Source organism: Lygodium microphyllum, chromosome 4 (genome assembly GCF_053477565.2).
Source record: "Lygodium microphyllum isolate KBCC chromosome 4, Lygodium_microphyllum_v1.1.10, whole genome shotgun sequence".
Lineage (NCBI taxonomy): Eukaryota > Viridiplantae > Streptophyta > Polypodiopsida > Schizaeales > Lygodiaceae > Lygodium > Lygodium microphyllum.
Window position 1 is genome coordinate 66,170,856 of NC_141138.1, and position 22,896 is coordinate 66,193,751.

The 22,896-nt window shown below is 37.0% G+C and overlaps 1 protein-coding gene across 1 annotated transcript; it reads right to left on the bottom strand.

Annotated features, from left to right (window-relative positions):
* Positions 1–9,757: 9,757 nt before the first annotated feature.
* On the bottom strand, positions 9,758–13,722 carry LOC148037121 (11-beta-hydroxysteroid dehydrogenase-like). Its single transcript, XM_087677245.1, has 6 exons — positions 13,354–13,722; positions 12,886–13,078; positions 12,575–12,660; positions 11,238–11,369; positions 10,543–10,707; positions 9,758–10,348 (listed from the first exon to the last, which is right to left on the bottom strand). Exons 1-6 carry the CDS (start codon positions 13,534–13,536, stop codon positions 10,049–10,051), a joined length of 1,059 nt encoding a protein of 352 aa, XP_087533371.1. The 5' UTR covers positions 13,537–13,722; the 3' UTR covers positions 9,758–10,048.
* Positions 13,723–22,896: the final 9,174 nt, after the last annotated feature.

Consider the following 22,896-nt stretch of genomic DNA (forward strand, 5'->3'; position numbering starts at 1 on the left):
TGCCCCCGAGATAGATCGCTTATCTTTGCTCAACCAAACCCTATGCCAACATGAGACCCGTCATGCTGATCGACATAGAGAGATGGAGCAACGCCACAGGGAGATGGCAACCCACCAAGATCAGCGTCATTCCGAGATGATGGCCAAGATGGACTTACTCATAGAGCGCATGGGCGCCCTCATTCCCGCCATTGCCCCCACCTCAGATCGACCCAAGGAGTATGTCCCTCCCCGTGAGGCTAACCGCCCTGCCCCCTTGGAGACCGGGCGTAGCCCACAAGGTCTTGGTAGTACCCATGGCATTTCCCATAGCACTTATGAGACGGGTGAACCCTCCGCTCGGCATGATGAGCCCCTCCTTCCCTCCCCCGTTACGAATCCTTCTAGCTCATCATTGGCACCCCAACTCCCCCGTAACGGAAGCTACTTGCACACTCAAGGGAATGGCCCCAATGCAAACCTTGGGCAGCATGGATTGCATGGAGTGCATGGGCAGCACGCATATGGCAATGGGCAGCATGCATATGGCAATGGGCAGCATGTATATGGTAATAGGCAGCATGGACATTTTGGACAGCAAGGTCCTAATGGGCAATTTGGTCCTCATGTAATGCACGGGCAGCATGGCCCCCATGGGAATTTTTTATAGCAAGGCATGTATGGGCAGCATGTAGCACATGGCATTCATAGGCAACCAGGCCCAAATGAGCTGCATGATAAGATCATGTTTACAAAATTCAATGGGCAATCCTCATCCCCAGCTGAACTAGAGGAATGGACCTCTAAATTGGAAGCCTATTTTCTCATCTATCCCCGTACCGATGAAGCAAAGATCATTTTTGCCTCCCTTCACTTAGAAGGTTTTGCCCACACATGGTGGAGATTTGTTCAGCGAGAGAAAACCAGCAGTTTCGTAATTGGGAAGAGTTCAAGATGCATATGATCCAAGTTTTTGTCTCCCCGGTGGAAAAAGAACGCTTGGCTAGGCAATGGTATCAGTTTGATCAGCGAAATCTCACCGTGAGGGAGTACACCAACCAGTTTATGAACTTATCCATGTATGTTGAGGCAGTTAGTGATGAGGCCAAATTGCATAAATACATTTATGAGCTGGATGCGAATCTCTCAGCTGATGTAATGGCTCAAAAGCCAACCACCCTGTTTGCAGCCATAGAATTGGCCAAACGCTATGGTCGAAAGTACCACCGCAATGAGAGCACGCAGCCCATTGCCGGACAGCAAAGATACCCTAGTAGGCAATCCCCATATGCTACTAATTATCGCAACAATAATGCAGGGAATGGCAGCCCCAAAATTTCTAGTTACTCCACTTTTAATGCTGAAAGGAAATATGGCAATTTTGGGACAGCACCACCCTTCAAAAGTGACCCAAAGTATGCTGAAAATAAGGCCAGGAATGGCTTTGGTCCCAACGGTCAAAAATTCATTCCTCCTGAAGTTGTCAAGGATAGAAAAGCCAAAGGCTTGTGTTTCAAATGCGGGGATAAGTACACGACTGATCATGCATCCAAATGCCCCTTTAAGAACGCCACTGTCAAGTTTAATAGCATGTATGTGTTGGAAGATAGTGACAAGCTGGAAGAGGGCATGCATGACAGCTCTCAAATAATGACACTTGCTAAAAATGCTGAATATGAGGAGGATATTGATCCCGATCAGTTTTATGACTCACCGGACGGGTTCCCTTTTGACCCCGGTGGCTGCCTCGTTGATAACATGTTTGGGAATGACCCTTGGCACCCCTCATTCACCACTATATTAGCTTGCTCAATCTCCATGGATGCATGGACCGGCTCTAGGAGTCCGAACACCTTACAGGTGCATGGTAACATTGATGGCAAGAGTGTATACATCCTCATAGATAGTGGCAGCACACACAACTTTATAAATAAATCAACTCTTAGCCGTTTGGCATGTGTTCCCACTGAATTACAGCAACCCCTTTGGGTTCAAGTGGCCAATGGAAATGAGGAAGTGAGCTCCCATGTATGCACACAAGTATCTCTCATGCTGGCTGAAAATTACACAGCAAAGGTGGATTTAATTACCCTTGATATGAGCCCCGTGGATGTTGTATTAGGATGTGATTGGCTTCAGCATTTGGGAAAAATCTCTATGGACTTCTCTCAGTTGTACATGGAGTTTGTAATGCATGGGCAGCTTGTCCACTTAGAGGGAATCAAAGAAAATGCAGATTTTCAACTTATAACAGCAAGACAACTCAAAAAGGAATTCAAGAAGCGCTCCCAAATTTTTGTCTTGCATTTGCATAAGGATAATGATGACCAACACACCTTGGGGAAGCAAAATACAACACTAAAAGCACTTTTGGCTGAGTATGAAGACCTATTTCAGCCTCCCACTACCCTTCCCCCTAAAAGATTGGTGGATCACCCGATCGATTTGGAGCCCCATGCCAAGCCCATCAATAAACCCCCCATACAGACTCTCTAAATGTGAGAGAGAGGAAGTAGCAAAGCAAGTCAAGGAGCTCACTGAGATGGGATTCATAGAGCCTAGCTCTTCCCCTTATGCCTCCCTGGTCCTATTGGTTAAGAAAAAGAACGGATCTTTCAGGTTGTGCATTGACTACCGTGATCTCAATAAGATCACCGTCAAAAATAGATACCCCATCCCTCGAATTGATGACTTGCTTGATGAACTCAAGGGTGCACGCTACTTCACTAAGATTGATTTGTGATCCGGTTACCACCAAATCAGAATGCGGGCAGGTGATGAAGTCAAAACAGCCTTTCGGACTGACCGTGGCTTGTATCATTTCCTTGTCATGCCATTTGGGCTCACAAATGCCCCCGCCACATTTCAGAGCTTAATGAACAAGATATTGCAGCCATGGCTTTTCAAGTTTGTGTTGGTATTCTTTGATGATATACTCATTTACAGCAAGTCAATGCATGAGCACTTGAAGCATGTTAGAAAGATTTTCATGTACTGAGAGAGCACTGTCTCTTTGCCAAAGAAAGCAAGTGTGTCTTTATGCAAACGGAGGTTGAGTACTTAGGACACATTATTAGTGAAAAAGGCATCCAAGCTGATCCTAAAAAAGTGCAATGTGTCTGGGAGTGGCCCACCCCACTACCACTACCTCCTTGCACGGTTTTCTTGGTCTTTCCTCCTTTTATAGGAGATTTATTTGCCATTATGCCACAATTTCAGCCCCATTAACAGACCAGCTGAAAAAAGAGGCTTTCCTATGGGATGAATTGGCTGCCCACAGTTTTCAGCATCTGAAAGACTTGCTCACTTCAGCCCCCATCCTCGTATGCCCCGATTTTTCAAAGGATTTTACCATCCAGTGCGATGCTAGTGGATGGGGTATTGGTGCAGTTTTGCTGCAGGAACATGGGTAATAGCATTTGAGAGCCGAAAATTGGATGATAAAGAGAGAGAGTTGCATGTCTATGATCAAGAGATGTTGACAGTCATTCATGCTATAAAAAAGTGGCATCACTACTTGCATGGCATCAGATTTAAGGTAAAAAGTGACCACCGTGTGCTCAAATATTTCTTGACTCAGCCCAACCTCACTCCCAAACAATGTAGATGGGTGGCGACACTACAAAACTATGACTTTGAGATTACCCACACCCGTGGAAAGGACAATGTAGTGGCCGATGCACTCTCTCGCATGTGGGCATGCAAGGTCTCATCTATCACTAAACTCCACCATGATTGGATTGAAGAGCTTCAAGAGGCATACTTGCTTGATGCTGAATTCAGCCCTCTTTTCCAGAAATTACAGCAAGGTGTCTTGGATGAGAATTCCCAATATCAGCTCCATAATGGCCTCATTTGGATCCATGGCCATATTGTGATTCCCCATGCCTCTCCCTTCACCCAAAGGATCCTTGAAGAGATGCATTCTTCCTCGATTGCTAGTCACTTAGGGGTCTTCAAAATATATGATTGAGTTTCAAAAAGCTTCCATTGGAAAGGCCTATGGCGGGATATAAAAGACTTTGTGTCTAGATGTGTGCCTTGCCAACAAAATAAAGATAGCTCTCTTAAACCGGGTGGTTTGTTGCAGCCTTTACCTATTCCCGAAGGAAAATGGACCCACATTACCATGGATTTCATCACTGGTTTACCTACAACCAAGAAGGGTTGGGATAGCATTTACGTGGTAGTTGACCGACTCACTAAAGCAGCCCATTTCATCCCTACAAAATCCCAGTTTACAGCATCCCAAGTTGCCACTCAGTTTATGGAGCATGTTTTTAAGTTGCATGGCTTGCCCCAAGTCATAGTACATGACCGGGACATCAAATTTATGAGTCAGTTTTGGCAGACCATTTTCAGCTCCATGGGGACCAAATTGGCTCCATCTACAGCCTATCATCCCCTAACGGATGGGCAGACCGAAAGAGTCAATAAGTGGCTTGAAACTTATTTGCGACATTTTTGTCATGATGTGCAGAATTCTTGGGATGTATGGCTGCACTTGGCTGAATTTTCTTACAACAATTCTACTCATTCAAGCATTGGATTCTCTCCCTTTGAAGCATTGTATAGTTATCGGGTCCCCCTTCCTACCGTGATCTTCAATGAAAAGCTCAACCCCTTGGGAAAAGAAGAGTTGGACCGCATGCAAGCTCTACTTCAACAATGCAAGGTAAACCTCAAAAGGGCTCGAGCACATGAAGCTCCATGCTGATGCAAAAAGAAGACCCCTTGACTTTCAAGAGGGTGAAATGGTACTCCTCAAGGTCCCCAAATCCCGTTATGCCACACTAAAGGACAGCTCTTGCAACAAGTTGGCACACCGTTACTATGGGCCCTACAAAATCATTAAGAAGGTCGGGGACTTGGCTTACCGCCTCCAACTCCCTTCCACCACTAAAATCCATGATGTCTTCCACGTGAGCCAATTGAAACTTTCATTGGCACTCCCAAGGATCATGTAGAGGAGCTCCCACCCATAGATGAGGGCCTTATTCAGTACATTTCGGAAGCGGTCATTGGGCAACGTGAAAAGAAACTCCGCACCCGTTCCATACATGAATACTTGATTAAATGGTAAGGCCTACCAATAGAGGAAGCCTCTTGGCGCCCAGCATCTATATTGGATGAATTCCCACACCTCAAGGAGGCCATGTTGGCTGGCACCTCACCATGACTCCTGTTTTGGGCTACAGTCAGCATTTGGACAGCCACCTATTTTGTACCAGATTTGGTCCTGGTCCACTCTCAGCTCCATCCTCCATACATGGCCAGAAAGTATACCTCGAGGGCTCCGTTTCGACACCTTACTTGCCCCGATCGGAGCTCCCTAGTGGAAGTTATGGCTGTTTTTCTCCAGCCATACCATCTGGGACTGCACACTAGAAATTCCTGGACAGCCCTTTATTTTGTACCAGTTTTGGTCCTGACCTGATTGCAGCCCCGCCTCAGCCACATGGGCTGAAAGTACATCTCATGGGCTCCGTAACAACACCTCAATTGTCCCATTCGGAGTTGCCCACACAAAGTTATGGCTGATTTCCTACAGCACACTCTTATAGTCCATGACTATATCCCTTGTTTTTGAGGACAAAAACTTTATGAGACGGGATGGTTTGTAATGAACGGGGATCACAGGAATATGGCATGGGAACATATCAGTCACACTGACGGTATATAAGGTGTAAGAGGGTATTTTGAGGCATCACAGAAATGATCAAGAAACTCTCTTTTCACCTTCTCAAGCTTCCATGGCTTCCTCTTCTTCTTCCTCTCTCCCTCTTTCTCTCTCTTCTTCTTGCCTTTCTCTCTCCTCTCCCTCTTCTTCTGCAGTCCTTCTCTCTCTCTTTCCCCTTAGTTAGGACAGTTAGGCCTTCTTTATTACAATAAAAGGTATCTCGCCATTCCACGAGCACACTACACAATAACCCATATACTTTTTTATTTAAAATCATCTCTTGTTGTTGATTACACATGCATGTGTATTAGTACTTTATACATCCTAGATTTTGATACTTGGGTTTTGCACATCTACACTTAGCATTTGTGGTCATTATGATCCTCACATGGCCATTGAATTATCACTTCTTATATTTGGTTTATTACATTACCTATAAAGTGGCATAGTTATAATGCTAGTTGAATAGTATGTATTGTATGAGGAAGAAAGAAGAAAAACCAAAAAAAATCTCTTATGTTTTCTAGTTTCCTCTTGTATGCACTAAGTGTGTTTGGTATAGTAGCTCAAGTCCCCCACCATGTGATTGCACAGTATGGGTACATCTAATCGAAAGGATGAGCCAAGTAGAAAGGTATGGAGAGAAGCATGTGACAAGTCTTGGAAAAAAAGCGGCTAAATATTTGGAGACCCACTCAAAATGTGTGTCATTGGTAGCAATAGTATTTTGTTACATTCATTGAGGATTTCTTTGAAAGTGTTTTGAGGTCAAAATACCTTTCTAATGTAATAACAGCTTATATTCATGTATATCCCACACAAAATGGGATTGTAGAAAGGAAAAACATGCATATTGTAGAAGTTGCGGATACTCTACTAACAAAAAAAGATATTGCTATTATAATCCTGTTAATGGTGAATTTTACATAATGGATATTATTTTTTATGAGATGAGCAAGTCGCATTTACTAGAGATGCATTGGATAGTCAATGATCATGAATTTTTTATGAGATGAGCAGTCGGTATGCATTTAGTGGAGATGCATTGGATAGTCAATGATCATGATAGCTGTGCATAGAGAAGAATCATGGGCTCTCTTAAGAACTAGCCCCACAAGTAAAGATGGTAACAATGCATCTACCAGTCATACAGTTCTTAATGAAGACTCTAGTGTGGTTCAGGGTGTACAAAGAGTACATGGTAATGTAAAGACTCCATTCAGTGATCCAATGGTAAGCAATCTAGTAGGGTGAGATTATGAGAAAATTTGATTTTGAGGGCTATACAACTCATCATTATGCTTGTATGGTAAAGGCACTTGAGGATGTTGAGCCGAGGAAGCTACTGGTTATGTTCATTGGGATATAGTAATGGATAAGGAGATAAGAGACCAAAAGACTTGGGATCTAGTACCATTGCTTAAGGACAATGGAAACCCCCACTACCTTTATCATTTAACACACAATCGACCCTCGTTGGACAAATATTTATCACAAATTTGAAATTGGGACTCTTCCAAATTTATAAGTGGATCTATAAAATAAAGCATAATGCAAATAATCCTAAAGCATAATGCAAATAATTATTATTAGTAGGTTAAGTCTTGGTTGGTTGCAAAAGGCTGCATATGATGTGAGATTGCTTTGGTAGTAGCTAAAGGATGGGAGTATACAAAAAATGGATGTGAAGAATGCCCTTCTTACATGGTGATTTGATGTTAAAAAGGCACTCAAAAATATTAGAAGACCCTGAATCCGTGATGGATCTTGAAGCACAATCTGCGTCTCCTTGACCAAATCCACCAACATTAGGGTTGTTTGTCACTGATCCTCCTTTGTGTCAGGGTATATCGTTAGCTTTGTAATTGCGGGCGCTAGCCCCACTTAACAGATTCAACCTATCCATATTTAAAATCTTGAGCTTCTAAAGCAAATATTTCATTCCACAAGGTCCATCAAGCACTAGAAAAGATCGACATGATTACCATCACCTGCTCCAACTAGATCATCAACCAAAGGGCCAACAACCAAGGATTCTGGGGGTTTGAAACAAGCACCTAAGAGCATGGCTTGACAAGACTGGAGAGTAATCAACATTGGCTTTTATGTTTCAGATGTAGATCACTCACTTTATTTGATAAAGGGTGGTGATGCAGGTTTGGTTGTCTCATCTATGATGACTTGATTATTACAATGATAGTGATGGAATTCATAATTTCAAGAGTCTTGAATCATTTGGGTGAGCTAAGATACTTCTTGGTATTGAGGTGATCAAATGTGCTAATGGTAAATGGCCATACCACGTAAGCTAATATACAAATATGTAAGATAACATCTAAGTTCAAAGGAGGGTATTTTATTTAGTAAAATTTATATGAATATAAGACAAAAGGGCATATTTCTTAATTATTTGAATGCACATTATATAAATGGTAAACCTCACTAATCAAGAATTCTATGATTCATTCATATTTAGATTCATGTTATGTTTGGTCTTTCATGTAAAAATAGTAAAAAAATTTAACATCTCACCACAATTCAAACCCACACAACTCTCAACATGTTATAATAAATTAACAAGAAAATGCATACAATGGAGGCATGATCCACACTAAGAACGAAGTATTGACCCACAATTTTCATACATTCATATATTTGTCAATCGTAAAGGTATAACCAACATTAAGAGCTTTATTTGTCATATGGCCATACCATGTAAGCTAATATACAAATGTGTAATACCATGTAAATTCAAAGAGGGCATTTTATTAAAATTTATATGAATATATTAAGACAAAGGGCATATTTCTTAATACTATTTGAATGCACATTATATAAATGGTAAACCCCACTAAGATTCCAAGAATTCTATGTAAAAACAAAGGTTACATACATGTACCAAGACAAAATGATTCATACCATATTATGTTTGTAAAACTAAATAGATTCACGAAAGGCCGTATTTCTTAATACTATTTGAATGCACATTATATAAATGGTAACCCCACTAAGACTCCCAAGAATTCTATGTTAAATCAAAGGTTACATACATGTACCAAGACAAAATGATTCATATCACGTTATGTCTGTAAAACTAAATAGATTCACGTTATGTTTGGTCTTTCATAAGAATTTCAACCATACTTAATATCATCGATTCACGTTATGTTTGGTCTTTCATAAGAATTTCAACCATACTTAATATCTTCGATTCACGTTATGTTTGGTCTTTCATAAGAATTTCAACCATACTTAATATCATCGATGTTAAACGGTGAATGTCTCATTACATTCACCACAATTCAAACCCCCACAACTCTCAACTATATTTGTCAATCGTAAAGGCATGACCCACACTAAGAACATTTCAAACACATTGAATTAACAAAAAATGCATACATTCATGTATTTGTCAATCGTGCATACATTCATATATTTGTCAATCGTAAAGGTATGACGCACACGTTGAATTAACAAAAAGATGCATACATTGATCACAATTAATGTAAGATAAAACTATGTAACAACAATTTTTATATACACCATGTAAAGGTATGACCCACACTGAACCCCACTAAGAACGAAGTATTGAATGAAGGACCCACGATTTTCAAACACACAATGCATACGTTACACAATTCATGTAAAAATTTTGGACTCACATATTGCATATGTAACAATACACGGAGTCCATACACATTGTCATTCAAATAAAGATTCAAATATGTAACAATACACATGCATTTGATGTCATTCAAATGAATATTCACACTACAAATAACATCTACATGCAAACTTTGCACATTTGATGTCATTCAAATGAAGATTTCACATGAACGCACAAAGGATGTACAAATAACATTTGCAAATTTTGTACATTTGAATGACTTCACATGAAGATTACATAACAAGCTACTACACGAATTTAGTGGCATGTACAACATATGGAGGCACAAAGGATGTCATCATACACCATGCAAGTTTTTGTACATTTTCATTGGCACCCTATCAATGCACAAGGAACCTTTAAATTTGGTTAGCTTGGTAATTTACATATAAAATAAGCTAATGTTTGGTAAGCCTAGTAAATATATGAAATAAACTCATTAGCATTTCAACACAACAATTACATGGCATGATATACCTTTTGATAAAGCTTGGCATACATAATAGCTATAGATTCACATGTATTGGGATTTAAGCATAGAATAAATACATGGAGTGATACCTATTGATAAGCTGCAATTTTCAAATACTAGCTACAAAATCTACAAGTCTCCATTTAGTCTACAAAATTCTCTTGTATACAAGGACCAAAAATGATTTGCACCCCCTTTATTTTGAAAGCCCCTTTTAAGGGTTAAGTACTTGAGGAAGACTCTTAAGGACTCAAGACTTCATATGCTTGGGCCGAGGAGTACGAATTGTTGTTGGATAAAGAAGAGTTTTCATGCCAGGAATATCAATGAGGGACTTGCTAATCGGAGCACCATCTTTTCGACCTGGAGCTGGTGTGAGATATACCAGACCAAGGAGAAAATCTAAGACCTCTGGAGCAAAGACTCTATACAACAAAAATGTTGTGTACCACCAAGGAAACCTAACATATCTATAGCCTCGCACTACACCACGAACAATTGCCTTTGCACATTCCTCTGCATACGCAATAGGAACTGGTCCTACATGCAACTATTCACAAAAGTACAAAATTACATATGTTACCAATGAACAAATCTATAATTTAATACTTATCAATGAACAGATGTGTAACAAAGTAATCAAAATTTTAACATTTCAAAATATGACGTAAACGTTATCAATGAAAAGACAAAATTTTAAGCCAAGAAAAAGAAATGATGCAAATGTGATGTCCCCAAACTTACATCACGTTGATGTTCATTGACTTCAACCTCCCCCCTTTTGTTGAGAAACTTGCCCATTGTCATTTCACTTTCTATCCATCCTGGTGTCACAATTGTGATCCCAACACTAGTACCAAGCTCAATCCTCAACGTGTCAAAGAAATTGAATAAAGCTGCCTTCGCTGCCTGTAATTCAACATAATTGGAACATTATCTCAGGACCACAAAAAGTACATTAAAACTTAAAATATATTATCACAAAAATTAGAAAATGTCTTGAACCACATAAAAATGCTTCAATTCTAGTTGCAATTAGTACCAAATAATAAGCATTTAGATAATATTGTCGATTGTCAATAAAAGGAAATGGGAGGCTAGAAACTATTTAAGTACCAGATAAGCACCTATATATTGTTGTCAATGGAAGAACATGGGAGGCTAGAAACAAGCATCAACATAATGTCTTATTGATGGAAGAATCTCAAATGGGAAGTATGCCAATGAAGAACATGAGGGCTAGAAACAAACACCTAGATTGTCTTGTTTAATGCTGCCAATGAAGAACATGAGGGCTAGAAACAAACACCTAGATTGTCTTGTTTAATGCTCCCTTTTACTCTACATTACCTCTTATAAACTAACTGTTTGTCTATTAGCACACCCTTTCTTTAAAAAAATTTATGGCACTCCGATAGTAGAAAGACTGAGTCTCATACATTGTACGCAGCCATCCTTGGATAAGGTAGCCAAGATACAACAGAAGCATTCGTAATTATCTTCCCCCTTGTACGCTTCAAATGTGGTAGGGCATAAAATGTAGGATATATAGAACCCCAAAAGTCGATGTCCTGCAATCCATACCCAATGTACAGACATTAACTTATAACACTTCAAAGAAAATAGTTACACTCACAAATATCTAGAGTGAATAATCATGTATATATACCACAATTGGAAATATTTGTTTCATTGGTATAATCCTCAAAAAAATTGACAATTGGAAACATCACAATTAGATTCCCTATCATAATGCGAGTCCCAATCAAAAGTTATGTTTAAATAGGTTACACAAGTGAATCAATGCTAGAGTTGGATTTAGATTCATCCAAATGAACAAAGTATGAAAATATAAATAAGTTACATAGGCAATTATCAATGCCAGAGATGGATTCAGATTCATCCAAATGGACAAAATATGAAAATCTAACATGTCTAAATAAGTTACATACAAAATCAATATCAAAGTTGGATGATAAAAGGTTTACAAAATAAATATCAAAGTTGGATTTATCCAAATGGAGAAAATATCACATCTAAAAAAGGAAAGGCAAAGAGTTACTATGTATGATCACAATACCTAAAGTTGGATATGATTGGACTATTGAAAATAGAAAGCCAATCCTTCATAATAGAGAAAATATTAAAAAATCTACAATTTCATGTATTACAAAATCTACAATCCAACATGAAAAAATTACTGGATATGATCCCAATACTTCAAAGTCACATAAAATCCAACAAACTATCAAAATCATAATGGAAATCACATAATATATCATAATCGAAATCACATAATATATCAAAATCATAATCGAAATCACATAATATGAAATGGCTATCGATGATCCCAATACTTGTTGGGAGGGATTAAACGATCAAAGATGGCTTATGAAGATCTAGAGCAAAAAAGAACAAAAGTACCTTATGAGAAGTCTTAAGAAAATAGTAAGATCCCTATTTCTCTATAGATGGTTGATTTGGGATGATAATACTAAAAGTTGGAAACAACCTAAGTTGCAACGAACCGAAGAGAAACCGACACCAATGACTATATCCTCCAAATGGCTGTAAACTTAAGAGGCCTTGGAAAAGCAAGCTAATAAAGTCAGCAAAATCTCATCGAACCTTAATGGCTTTAGGCTTTAAGAGGTTTTGAAATGTAAGCTAAGAAAATACAGCAAAAGCTCATTGCCGTATGGTTCAGAAAGGTTGCAAAAGAACTTGCCGAATTATACAGAATGGATACCATAATTTGATTATAGAGGATGCATACCATAATTTGGTTAAAGGCTGATGTGTCCGAGGCCTCTTCAACCATGAAGCTGTGGGTCAGTCCGGCATTGTTCACCAAATGATCCACTGAAAATGAAATAACAAACACAAATAAGCCAGCCAATACAGTTACTGCCCACTTCCAAAATTGATCAACAATGACTATTTGAGCCATAATTATGCCAATCATCAGCCATAATCACTCCCATTATGCAATTCATCAGCCCACGATCACTCCCATTATTAATTGATCTCTTCAACCATAATTGCTCATCCAAATTAGTGATTTAAATTCAATTTCATAGCACTCACAGCGGCCATATTGATTCACAGTCTCCTCAACAAATCTCCTGCAATCCTCTTCCTTGCTTACATCTGCGCATATAGCACGTACATCCATGGCTCCTTTCTTGATGCACCTGTCAGCCACAGTCCGGAGCCGGCCTTCTCTACGAGCCACAAGGACGAGCACGGCACCCCTCTTTGCATACTGGTAAGCAACTTGCTGCAGGCACATGAGCCAAAAAACATTCAGCACTGTTGTGGAAATGACTCAGGAGATTGAATCGCCAGCATGCAATACTGATACGTCAGTATTGCATGCTGGCACCAAACGACCAGAAGCCATGACATAATTGCCAGCAAGCAATACTAATAATATAGATTGAGCTGTTTCAAGCAAAGCTCCATCAGAGCGAGACTCTCGGCGCAGTATCAACTCGTTCGACGATTCAATCGAGTGACTAGCCTCTGATTCAGATAAGTGACTGCAGCCTTTACCTCTCCGATACCGGAGGCGGTACCGGTGATGAGCACGATCTTGCCACGGACGTTTTCCTCGAGGAGGGCACGGATGAAGCGCAGGGCCATGCTTCGGAAGGTGAGGGCAGGCCAGAGGACGATAAGGGTGCAGAAGCCGGCGATAGGCACGACAAGGTTCAGGAAGGTCTGAAGGAGGTCCATGGTGACGGATGGAGGCTGAGGGCTAGCGATGCGCCGACCGCAGGTGCAGAACAAGGATGGAAACAAGGAAACCCTGCTCTGATGTGATATGCCTGTCAGATCTCTCTGCAGCTAGTGATCTCTCACAGAAGAACACAGAACTCTCCCTTTGTGTATGTGTGTTTCTCTCAGAGAGAAGGAGAAGGGAAGGATGGCTGTGATCCAGGCTAATAATAAGTAGGAGGCAGGCGCCACAAGTCTCTGCATGGCGAAGCCATCGACGCGTGTACCCACATTCCTTATTCAAACAGCCAGTGATATCATATCACCCCTTGATCACACCCACCCCTCCACTCAAAAATACAGGCAAGATCCCCGTTATTAATCCATAATTAACCTATGGCTAAACCTTCCCAATCGAGCAAGCCAACCTTGATCAATCGACAGTCCCTCTCGACAATGGTGATGATCCTTCCAATCGAGCGGCCTCTTGGTTCATCAATGCTTTAATGCAACAAGAATGCAGCGCCCCATTGTTGTGAAACCTTACATCAACCTTTGACGCAACTAGATTAATGCAACCCATGTTCGATACTTTGCAACTAAGCCTTAGATATGATTACTTATTCACTTGTTCATCATCAATCAACTTTCAAACGAACCCATGGTTAATAGTACATTTTCATTGCCCTTAAGTTATTATCATCGATATATCCCTTGAACATCAATTTGGCTATACCCTCCTGAAATTATTATGTGATCAAGTATTCGACCCTTAATATTATTCATGGTTTATGGCAACCATGGTTAGTTTCTTTTCAATCAACCCTCGAATTAGTATTATTGATTAGTTCCTCAACTCATCAAAGTGGCTAAAACCTTTCGATTAAGCCTTTATTATGCACAATGAACTTTTAATCATTCCCTACATAGGAAAAAAAAGGGAATTCCCTATCAATTCCCTAGTAAAAAATACACATAAGTAAGGAAAGTAAATCATAGGGAAAATAGAACATTTCCAGGTTTGAGAAACTAGGGAATCACATTTGAAATTTCCTACATAGGAAAATTTCCCTACATAGGAAAAAATGTGATTTCCTTACATAGGAAAATTTTCTTACATTAAAAAATTTCCCTACATAGGGAAAAATAAAATAATTTCCTACCCTCCTTTCTCTAACTAGGAAATGTTCCATTTTCCCTATGATTTAATTTTCTTACTTATGCGTGTTTAGCTAGGGAATTAATAGGGAATCCTCTTTTTTTTCTTTCTTATGTAAAAAAAATTCCATGTGTGGGGATTTTCCAACATAAGAAAATTTTACTCTCCCTACATGGGAAATTTTTCTTGTATATGATAGTTTCCCTATCTAGGAAATTTCTTATATAATTCTATTTTTTCTCTAACTTAGAGATATTACATTTTCCCTAGTTTGCAATTGCATACTTTTGTATATTTTTAAGTAAAAATTTATATTAAAAATTCTCATCTAGAAATTTACATAGATATTATTTAGTTAATTTCAAATAAGACTTAGCACACATCTAATTAATTAATATAAACTCAACAAATAAAAACATCAATACATAGTGTCAATGAAAGAGAAACAACAAATTTTCTAAAGTGATAATGAGTTTACAAATGAGTAGTGTATAATAACACTATGCTACAATCTTCACATCATCCAGACTAATGATATTGTTACTTCTGGCTATTACAATCTTGCCATTCTCTAAAAGCCAATGAACAATCTCATGTATAATATTATCACTTGTTGGTTTTTTGGAACCCTTACAAAAGACCCAAAAGCTTACATTTGTCTTTTAAAGATTTATATATGTACTTTTCAATGAAAAGTACATATCATGAATCGTATGCATACTGAGGTACTTTAAAAGTATCGTCTCCATATTTTCTTTCGTCATATCAGCCTGCATTATAAAATAAATCACAAAATATTCAATTAATATAATTTATTTTAAAATAAGTAAATTATGATATTTTAAAATACATATTTATATTATTATGGTTTTAAACGAATACCATGTACAAATAAAAAATAACTCTCAAGAAAGTTGCCCTTTGAATATCACTGAAAATATCAATTTCAATGCTTGGAGTTGAAATATCCTTACATTCCTAATCCAAAAAAAATAACTAAATTAGATTATTCTTCTAATGTAAAACTTATAAAAATACAAAATTCATGTATAATATATTTATTTTCTTTTGTTTGATGTTGTTACCTCCTTTTTTGCTTATTTGTTGCAAACGATTCATTATTATTTTATTTGGCTTTAAAAAATATATAGATAATTAAATAATAAATCACATTTAGAATTTCACAACGTTATGTAAATATAACCATCACATAAATATTAATATTTACCTTTCGCTTTCTCAAAAATTTTCGTGTTACTTCATCATTTTCCTCATCTACATAAACCTATATTTGAAAATAAACTTAGTAATAAAATTTAAAAATATATAATTACAATATTTAAAAAAACATATATCTTATCTTTGCTTGAGTTGTTGATGTTCTATTGTATAGTTTCTTTACAATATACTCTTTTTGTTGAACCATGTAACAACAACTTTGAAAAGCTTGCACAACTTTCCACATCAAGATCCTCATCTTCATTTTCAACATCCTTTAGTTTTAACACATTTTAACAAAGTAAATAATAAAATAAAATTTTTAAAATACAAATATGTAGTCAAAATAAATTTTGTTGTATAATCTTGAAATTCTTGAAAGCTTTCTTCTCCTTTGATAAACATATTCATCTACCAAGACAAATAAATGTTAATATATAAACATATATAAATTATAAATTATCTAATAAAAATATTAAAAAATTAAATAAAATCATTACCTGTAATGATAAACCTCTCTCCTTATCTTCATGTAAACCTTCCAAGATGTTTTCTTCTCCAGGAGGCTAAGATAATACTACACATATATATTAAATACATGAAATACCATAAAAACTTAAAAATCATGCATTAATAAATAAACACACAATTTTATAGGATACCTTTTCCAAGGCTTGATCAATTGGAATATCATCCATAGTCGGGACATATATATCTTGCTTTTGAGAGTCAGTGTAACAAAAGTATGTACTTCATACTACCATCAAAAGGTATATATATGGGTATGGACGTAGTGAAACTAACAAGATAATCATAAAACCAAATATATGAATGATATTATCTTACTGGTGATGCTATTGTATTTGAAATCACATCTTTAGGTATAAGTTCAATGTTATCCAAACTTTCCACTCCAAGAAAGACTGTGGACTCTTTCTATATGCCAGTAAATTAATGGATTCACCAACTAAAATTATTTGTTTCAAATATTAGGAAAGTTAATGAGAAAAAATTTGACTAACTTACCTTATTTAGAAGGCCCTTTCTCCTCAAATACTTTCTCTCATCTTGCCTTGTAATTTTCCACTAGTCATAAATATCACGCTCTCTCCACAAGTACTCACATCCATGAAACTTTAATGGTAAAATTTCATAGTGATTTTGAGAGATTATTAATTCAATACGTTCTTTTTCAATATTTTTGTAGAGTAGATCATTTGACTTGGAGGAGTCAAACCATCTTCATACCTGTCAATAATTTTCAAGCATGACTGCATGTTGGCTTTTAAAGCATTCAGCCCAGAGTTTTTTCCCATAAAATTTACCCCTTTCTCTCCTTTCCAAGGTGGGTGGTCGAAAGATTTCATCATATCACGGTAGGCGTATTATACGTGATGAAACTTAGGATATCAAATATCCCTAATTAGATAGTTTTTATAATAATTGATTATTATCTTACAAAAATAAGGTACATGTTTCTGGACTTGATGAAACATCAAGACCCATGACATCCTTATCTTCCTTTCGTGCATTCTCTCTTGTAAATTCTTTAGTAATATTTTATTCTATATTTGCACACAATTAATCAAAGTTTATGTTGATATTAAGATTTTAAAATTTTGAGAAAGTAAAGAAACAAATAAAAAACAATGTATTAAGATTGAACCATATATAATTGTCCCTTTCACCTCATTCATCATAGAATCCATAGGCCCAAGGAACCTGGGATCTTCACTCATCATCTTCTTTAGAAGAGCCATCATCTCTATGCTAGAAGCTGACATTTGAAACCTACACAAATGTAGTGACTATGAGAAAATGGATATTAATTCTATTGAAAAAATATTAGACAACATAAAAAAGAATGTTAATAAACATACCATCATAAGATTGTTGAGTCATGTGCAACTGAACACCACATAATAGGTATGATTTTTCTTCTTTTATTGATTAACATTGTTTTTGTTTTGATTGCATGCCATCACTTTTGTGTGGATACACACAACCACTAATCTTTCGATTCTGGATCCTCTCCTCTCACCTTCCAAATATTTTCTTGCAAGTGGACCTTAGTCAATGATCCCACTTTAACTTGCTTCATTTCATAATTAACTGACCTTATGATGGCATATTTTAAGTCATTTGTCCCACACATGTACTGATAAATCACATTTCATATAAATGATTTCATTCTCCTCTACCCAAGGAGGGATACAACCAATGCAACCTATCTTTGTTAAGTGTGACCTTAGTCTCAAATCCTTTGTCTCATATGCAATAATAGAATTTCCATGTTGAAGTAGGATAAATTTATGTAATAATGGCTATATTGGTCTAATACAGTCCCATAAAAATGGCACAAAAGTATTTTGCAAGTGAGTCATGCCTGTAGTGGTATCCACAACCAAACTTTCATGGCCCCTTTCAATCATACTACACTTTCTATAGTAATGTGCACCAAAGAAAAGCCTCACTTCACCGTGACATTCCAATGAGAAAAGTGATGATATACATGCTTTCCAATGGCCAACATTTATATCAACACTGGTATCGTCATCACATCTTATAACTACTTTATCTCCCACTTTATAAGTTCCTCCCTTAATAAATACTTTTTTATGTTCTATTACTCATTCCACCTCTATGTTGAAATTTTGATGGATGTACCTCCTTTCATCACTAGTTGCATTCCTGTATCTCAACCTCTTTCCTCCTATTACTATTCCCTTTGTTACTGTTGCTATTTTGCATGCACAATCATTAGCTTTTGTAGAAAACCTCCATAACTCTTTTGCTCTATCAACACATGATACATGCATGAGACCTAATGTATGCCATTTTCGACATTCATCACATCTATCAAGATCCACTAAGTATCCATCAGGTGGCAAGAGAGCTTTGTGAAACTGTCTTATCATCCTTTGATGTGGCGTAAGTTTGTCAAGATGGTCTTTTGTTATATGAATGAGTACCCATGTAAAGAAACTCCGCCTTTGATAATTTGCATAAGAAATTTCATTGTCTTTGTTGTTTGTTTTGACATTAACATATGTTGAGACCATTCGTTCATATGCATAACACCAAAAAGCATCATGGCTACCGTAACAAAGAATATCATCCAGGAACTCTCCGAAACCTATAATTGATATAATAAAAAGATACATTATTAAATTAAAATGTAGATACTATAAATACATAAACAAAAGATAAGTTGAGAAGAGTTTATACTTGCAACATGCTCCAACGGTGCTGAGTTGGATCCTAAGAGTTCTTCAGACCTTACTCTCCAAGAACCAAGCAATTCTCTCAAAGTATGTACATCTTCTCTAGACCAACCATGATCACAAGTGTAGTTGTAAAAAGCTTGAGCAATGTCTATGAGTATTAATGCCAAGTCATAAAAGACCTTTGGAATACCTTTAACCTCACACAATACATATGGTAGACACCATTGTATCCACTTTTGATTTTCTTGAGCCTTGTAGCTTTCACAATATTTACTAGGGTACCTTGGCCATTTACCATATCGTATAGAGTACGAAGTTACTTTTGTAACATGATGTGTTGCCTCATCAATTTGTGTTTTGCCTCTATTGTCCACAGTCCTTATTAGAGCACATGTATACTTTGAGAACAAATTTAGAGCCAAAATATGCATGCAATCATATACAAGATCCAAGGACAAATCAAAGCCGTAGAGATCATATAATCTCCACAAGCATGATCTGCCAGAAAGTCCCGCTTCTTTTAAAAGTTCATCCCTATCTACTTGAGTGAGAGCTCTTTCTGCCATAATCAAAGAAGTAAGCATTTCATCACTTGATTTTCTGATTGGTCTATGTTTCAATTGAAACCTATTTTGATCATATAAGTAACATCCTGATCCCTCACTTTCCAAGGTAGCTATCGCTTTGTGTCTACGACAAAAAGATTGACCACCCTCTTTAAAAGATCCAATCTTGCACTGAGTTGGATGGTCACCAGTTACCATCATTAGCATGGCACGTGCAATGAATCTTCTATTGAGAGAATTTCTATATTTAGTAATGTGTGTGATTGGATTATTGAAATCTACTTTAAATCCATCAACAAACATACTTTCCAACTCATCAATCAATGGTTGCATGAAGACATGAAAAAGCTTGCTAGAGCTCTCAAGCACCTTTTTACAGCTAAATGGAATAAATAAAACTCGTATAACTTCAATAAAAGAGTTCTTTCCAGCATTGAGGACCTTCACCTCAACAACTCCACAATTCTTTTGGGTTGTCTTTGAGGCCTGAAACCCATCCCAGTGTAATAATAAAGCAAAATTTCGTGGATCACCCTGCTCATCAAAACCTATATATATATATATATATATATATATATATATATATATATATATATATATAGTAATCGATATCAAAGATTATTCATGGGATTTTTAAAAATCTATGTTGCAATAAAGTGTACCTTGTAGATCCTTTTGTCCTTGTGTATATGAGTTCGAAATGATTTGCAAATAAACTTGTAGGTTTCTCTGTCTCATTTCAACCATCTACAAGCACTGGTGACCTTTGAAAAGGAGGCCATGCTTTATATGCTTGCTTGCAATGCATATTATTACATATCATTGGAAGCTCTATGTATGATTATGGATCCCAAAAATCGTTTACATTCTTGCACTTTGTGCCATCCAGAACTCATTTATCTATGAAGTGCCAATTGAATTATCCTCTGTTAACCACTTTCTTTTATTTCTCCACATTTCCAATAATTCATGACATAGGGTTCTACTTTTGGTTAGTAGTTGCAATTATTTGGTAATGGAGATATAATAAAAAGAAAGCATATATTTCCTAGGTAGTGAATAGTTTTAACACTTTTCACAACATTGTGGGCAATCACTCTTTAGTTCTTCCTTCCCATGGCATTGAAGTTACATTGGCAATCAAGAGTGTCTCGGGTATAGTTATATTCCTTGCTTGGTTGGTATAGCAATGGTACATGAGAAGAACTCTCACATCCTTGGCATATTCTATATCATTGAGAGTTAACCATACCAAGTCGTGTTAACATGACATTGAGTTGCTCCCAACAAGTAGGAATATTTATACTACCTAAGTCTCCATCCCATGTGTTGGGTAGTTACACTAATAGTTTTCCTAAGCTTGGTGCAGACATATTGTTTGTACAAGTTTGAGAAGGCTTTCTCCCAACAATATCACCAAACAAAATCTGAAGTATCTTGTCCTGAAACTCAATCAAGGCTTAATGTTCATCCCAAAGTGCTTGCATTTGAATTAGTTTCTGAATAATTCTATCAAACAAAGATGGTTCAATATCATGCATCTCAACCTCATCTTCTTCACCTTCATCCAAGCTCTCAATCTCATTTGAGGACTCATTATGGGCTTTGTTATCCAACTCAACATCACATCCCTCCGGAACATCCTCCAATAATAAATCATGAGGATCATGTAGACCTAGATGGGTTGTAAGACTCTCGAATCTCTCCTCAATTTTCTGGTGTTGTACATAAGTTGAAGGAGGAACCAAACTTCCACCACCACAATATGTTTTTCATCTACACCATACACGTCTACGTCTACGCAATGATTGAGATAATACATGGCTTCCAACGGGGTTGTCATCACTCATAGTAGCATTATCTGTCAAAGGGTTTTGACTACTTTCATAAGCACAACTGATGGATGCATATTGCCATTCACATCTTGACGACTATGTGCATGATAAGTTTGTCTTGTAACATCTTGATAGCCAAGAGATGAATGTATGCACTTGTAATTGCACTGACATCTCATGATATGATTCATTATAACTACCTGAAATATAAACATTTATCAAAGCTAATCAGTCCATACATTCTTAAAATAAATTAAATTTATCTCAATACTAGAGATGCAAAACAAAAATTGCATAGTAGATAGTTTGAGATGCCAAACTAAACACAAATAGGAAGGTCGTGTCCTTGGGACTTAGTAGTCCATCACAACAGTTATCCCTTCTATGTGTGGTATAACATCTTCTCTCTCCACACTCATGAAATGACATATATTTAGGCTCTTTAACATTAAACCTGGAGAATACGAATTGCAAGTTTAGGCACAAATGATATATGTGTGACCTCAGGAAAATGTGGCACCAAATCTACATTAAATATTAATCAAAGCTAATCAATCCATACATTATTAAAGAAATTATTATAATCCTACGTATTAAAGCATTCTTAGAATAAATTAAAGTGATCTCAATAATAGAGACGCAAAACAAAAATTGCATACTAGACAGTTTGAGATGGCAAACCAAACACAAAAAGAAAGTTCGTGTCCCTAGGACTTAGTTATAGTCTGTCACAACAGTCATCCCTTCTACGTGTGGTTTAACATATTCTTTCCCCACACTCATGAAATGACATGTGTTTAGGCTCTTCAACATTAAGCCTAGAGGACACGGATTGCAAGTTTAGACACAAATGATATATACATGACCTCATGCAAAGGTGGCACCAAATCTACAATAAATATATATCAAAGCTAATCAGTCCATGCATTATTAGAGGCATTATTATTATAATCCTAGGTATCAAAGCATTCTTAGAATAAATTAAATTTATCTCAATAATAGAGATGCAAAACGAAAATTGCATTCTAGAAAGTCTGTCACAACAATTATCCCTGGGACTTAGTAGTCCGTCACAACAATTATCCCTTCTGTGTGTGGTTTTATAATCTTCTTTCTCCACACTCATGAAATGACATGTTGTTTAATAATAAACCTAGAGGACACGGATTGCCGGTTTAGGCATAAATGATATATGTGTGACGTCCTCAGGCAAAGGCCATGGCACCAAATCTACATTAAATATTTATCAAAGCTAATCAGTTTATACATTATTAGAGACATTATTATAATCCTAGGTATTAAAGAATTCTTAGAATAAATTAATGTGATCTCAATAATAGAGACGCAAAACAAAAATTGCATACTAGACAGTT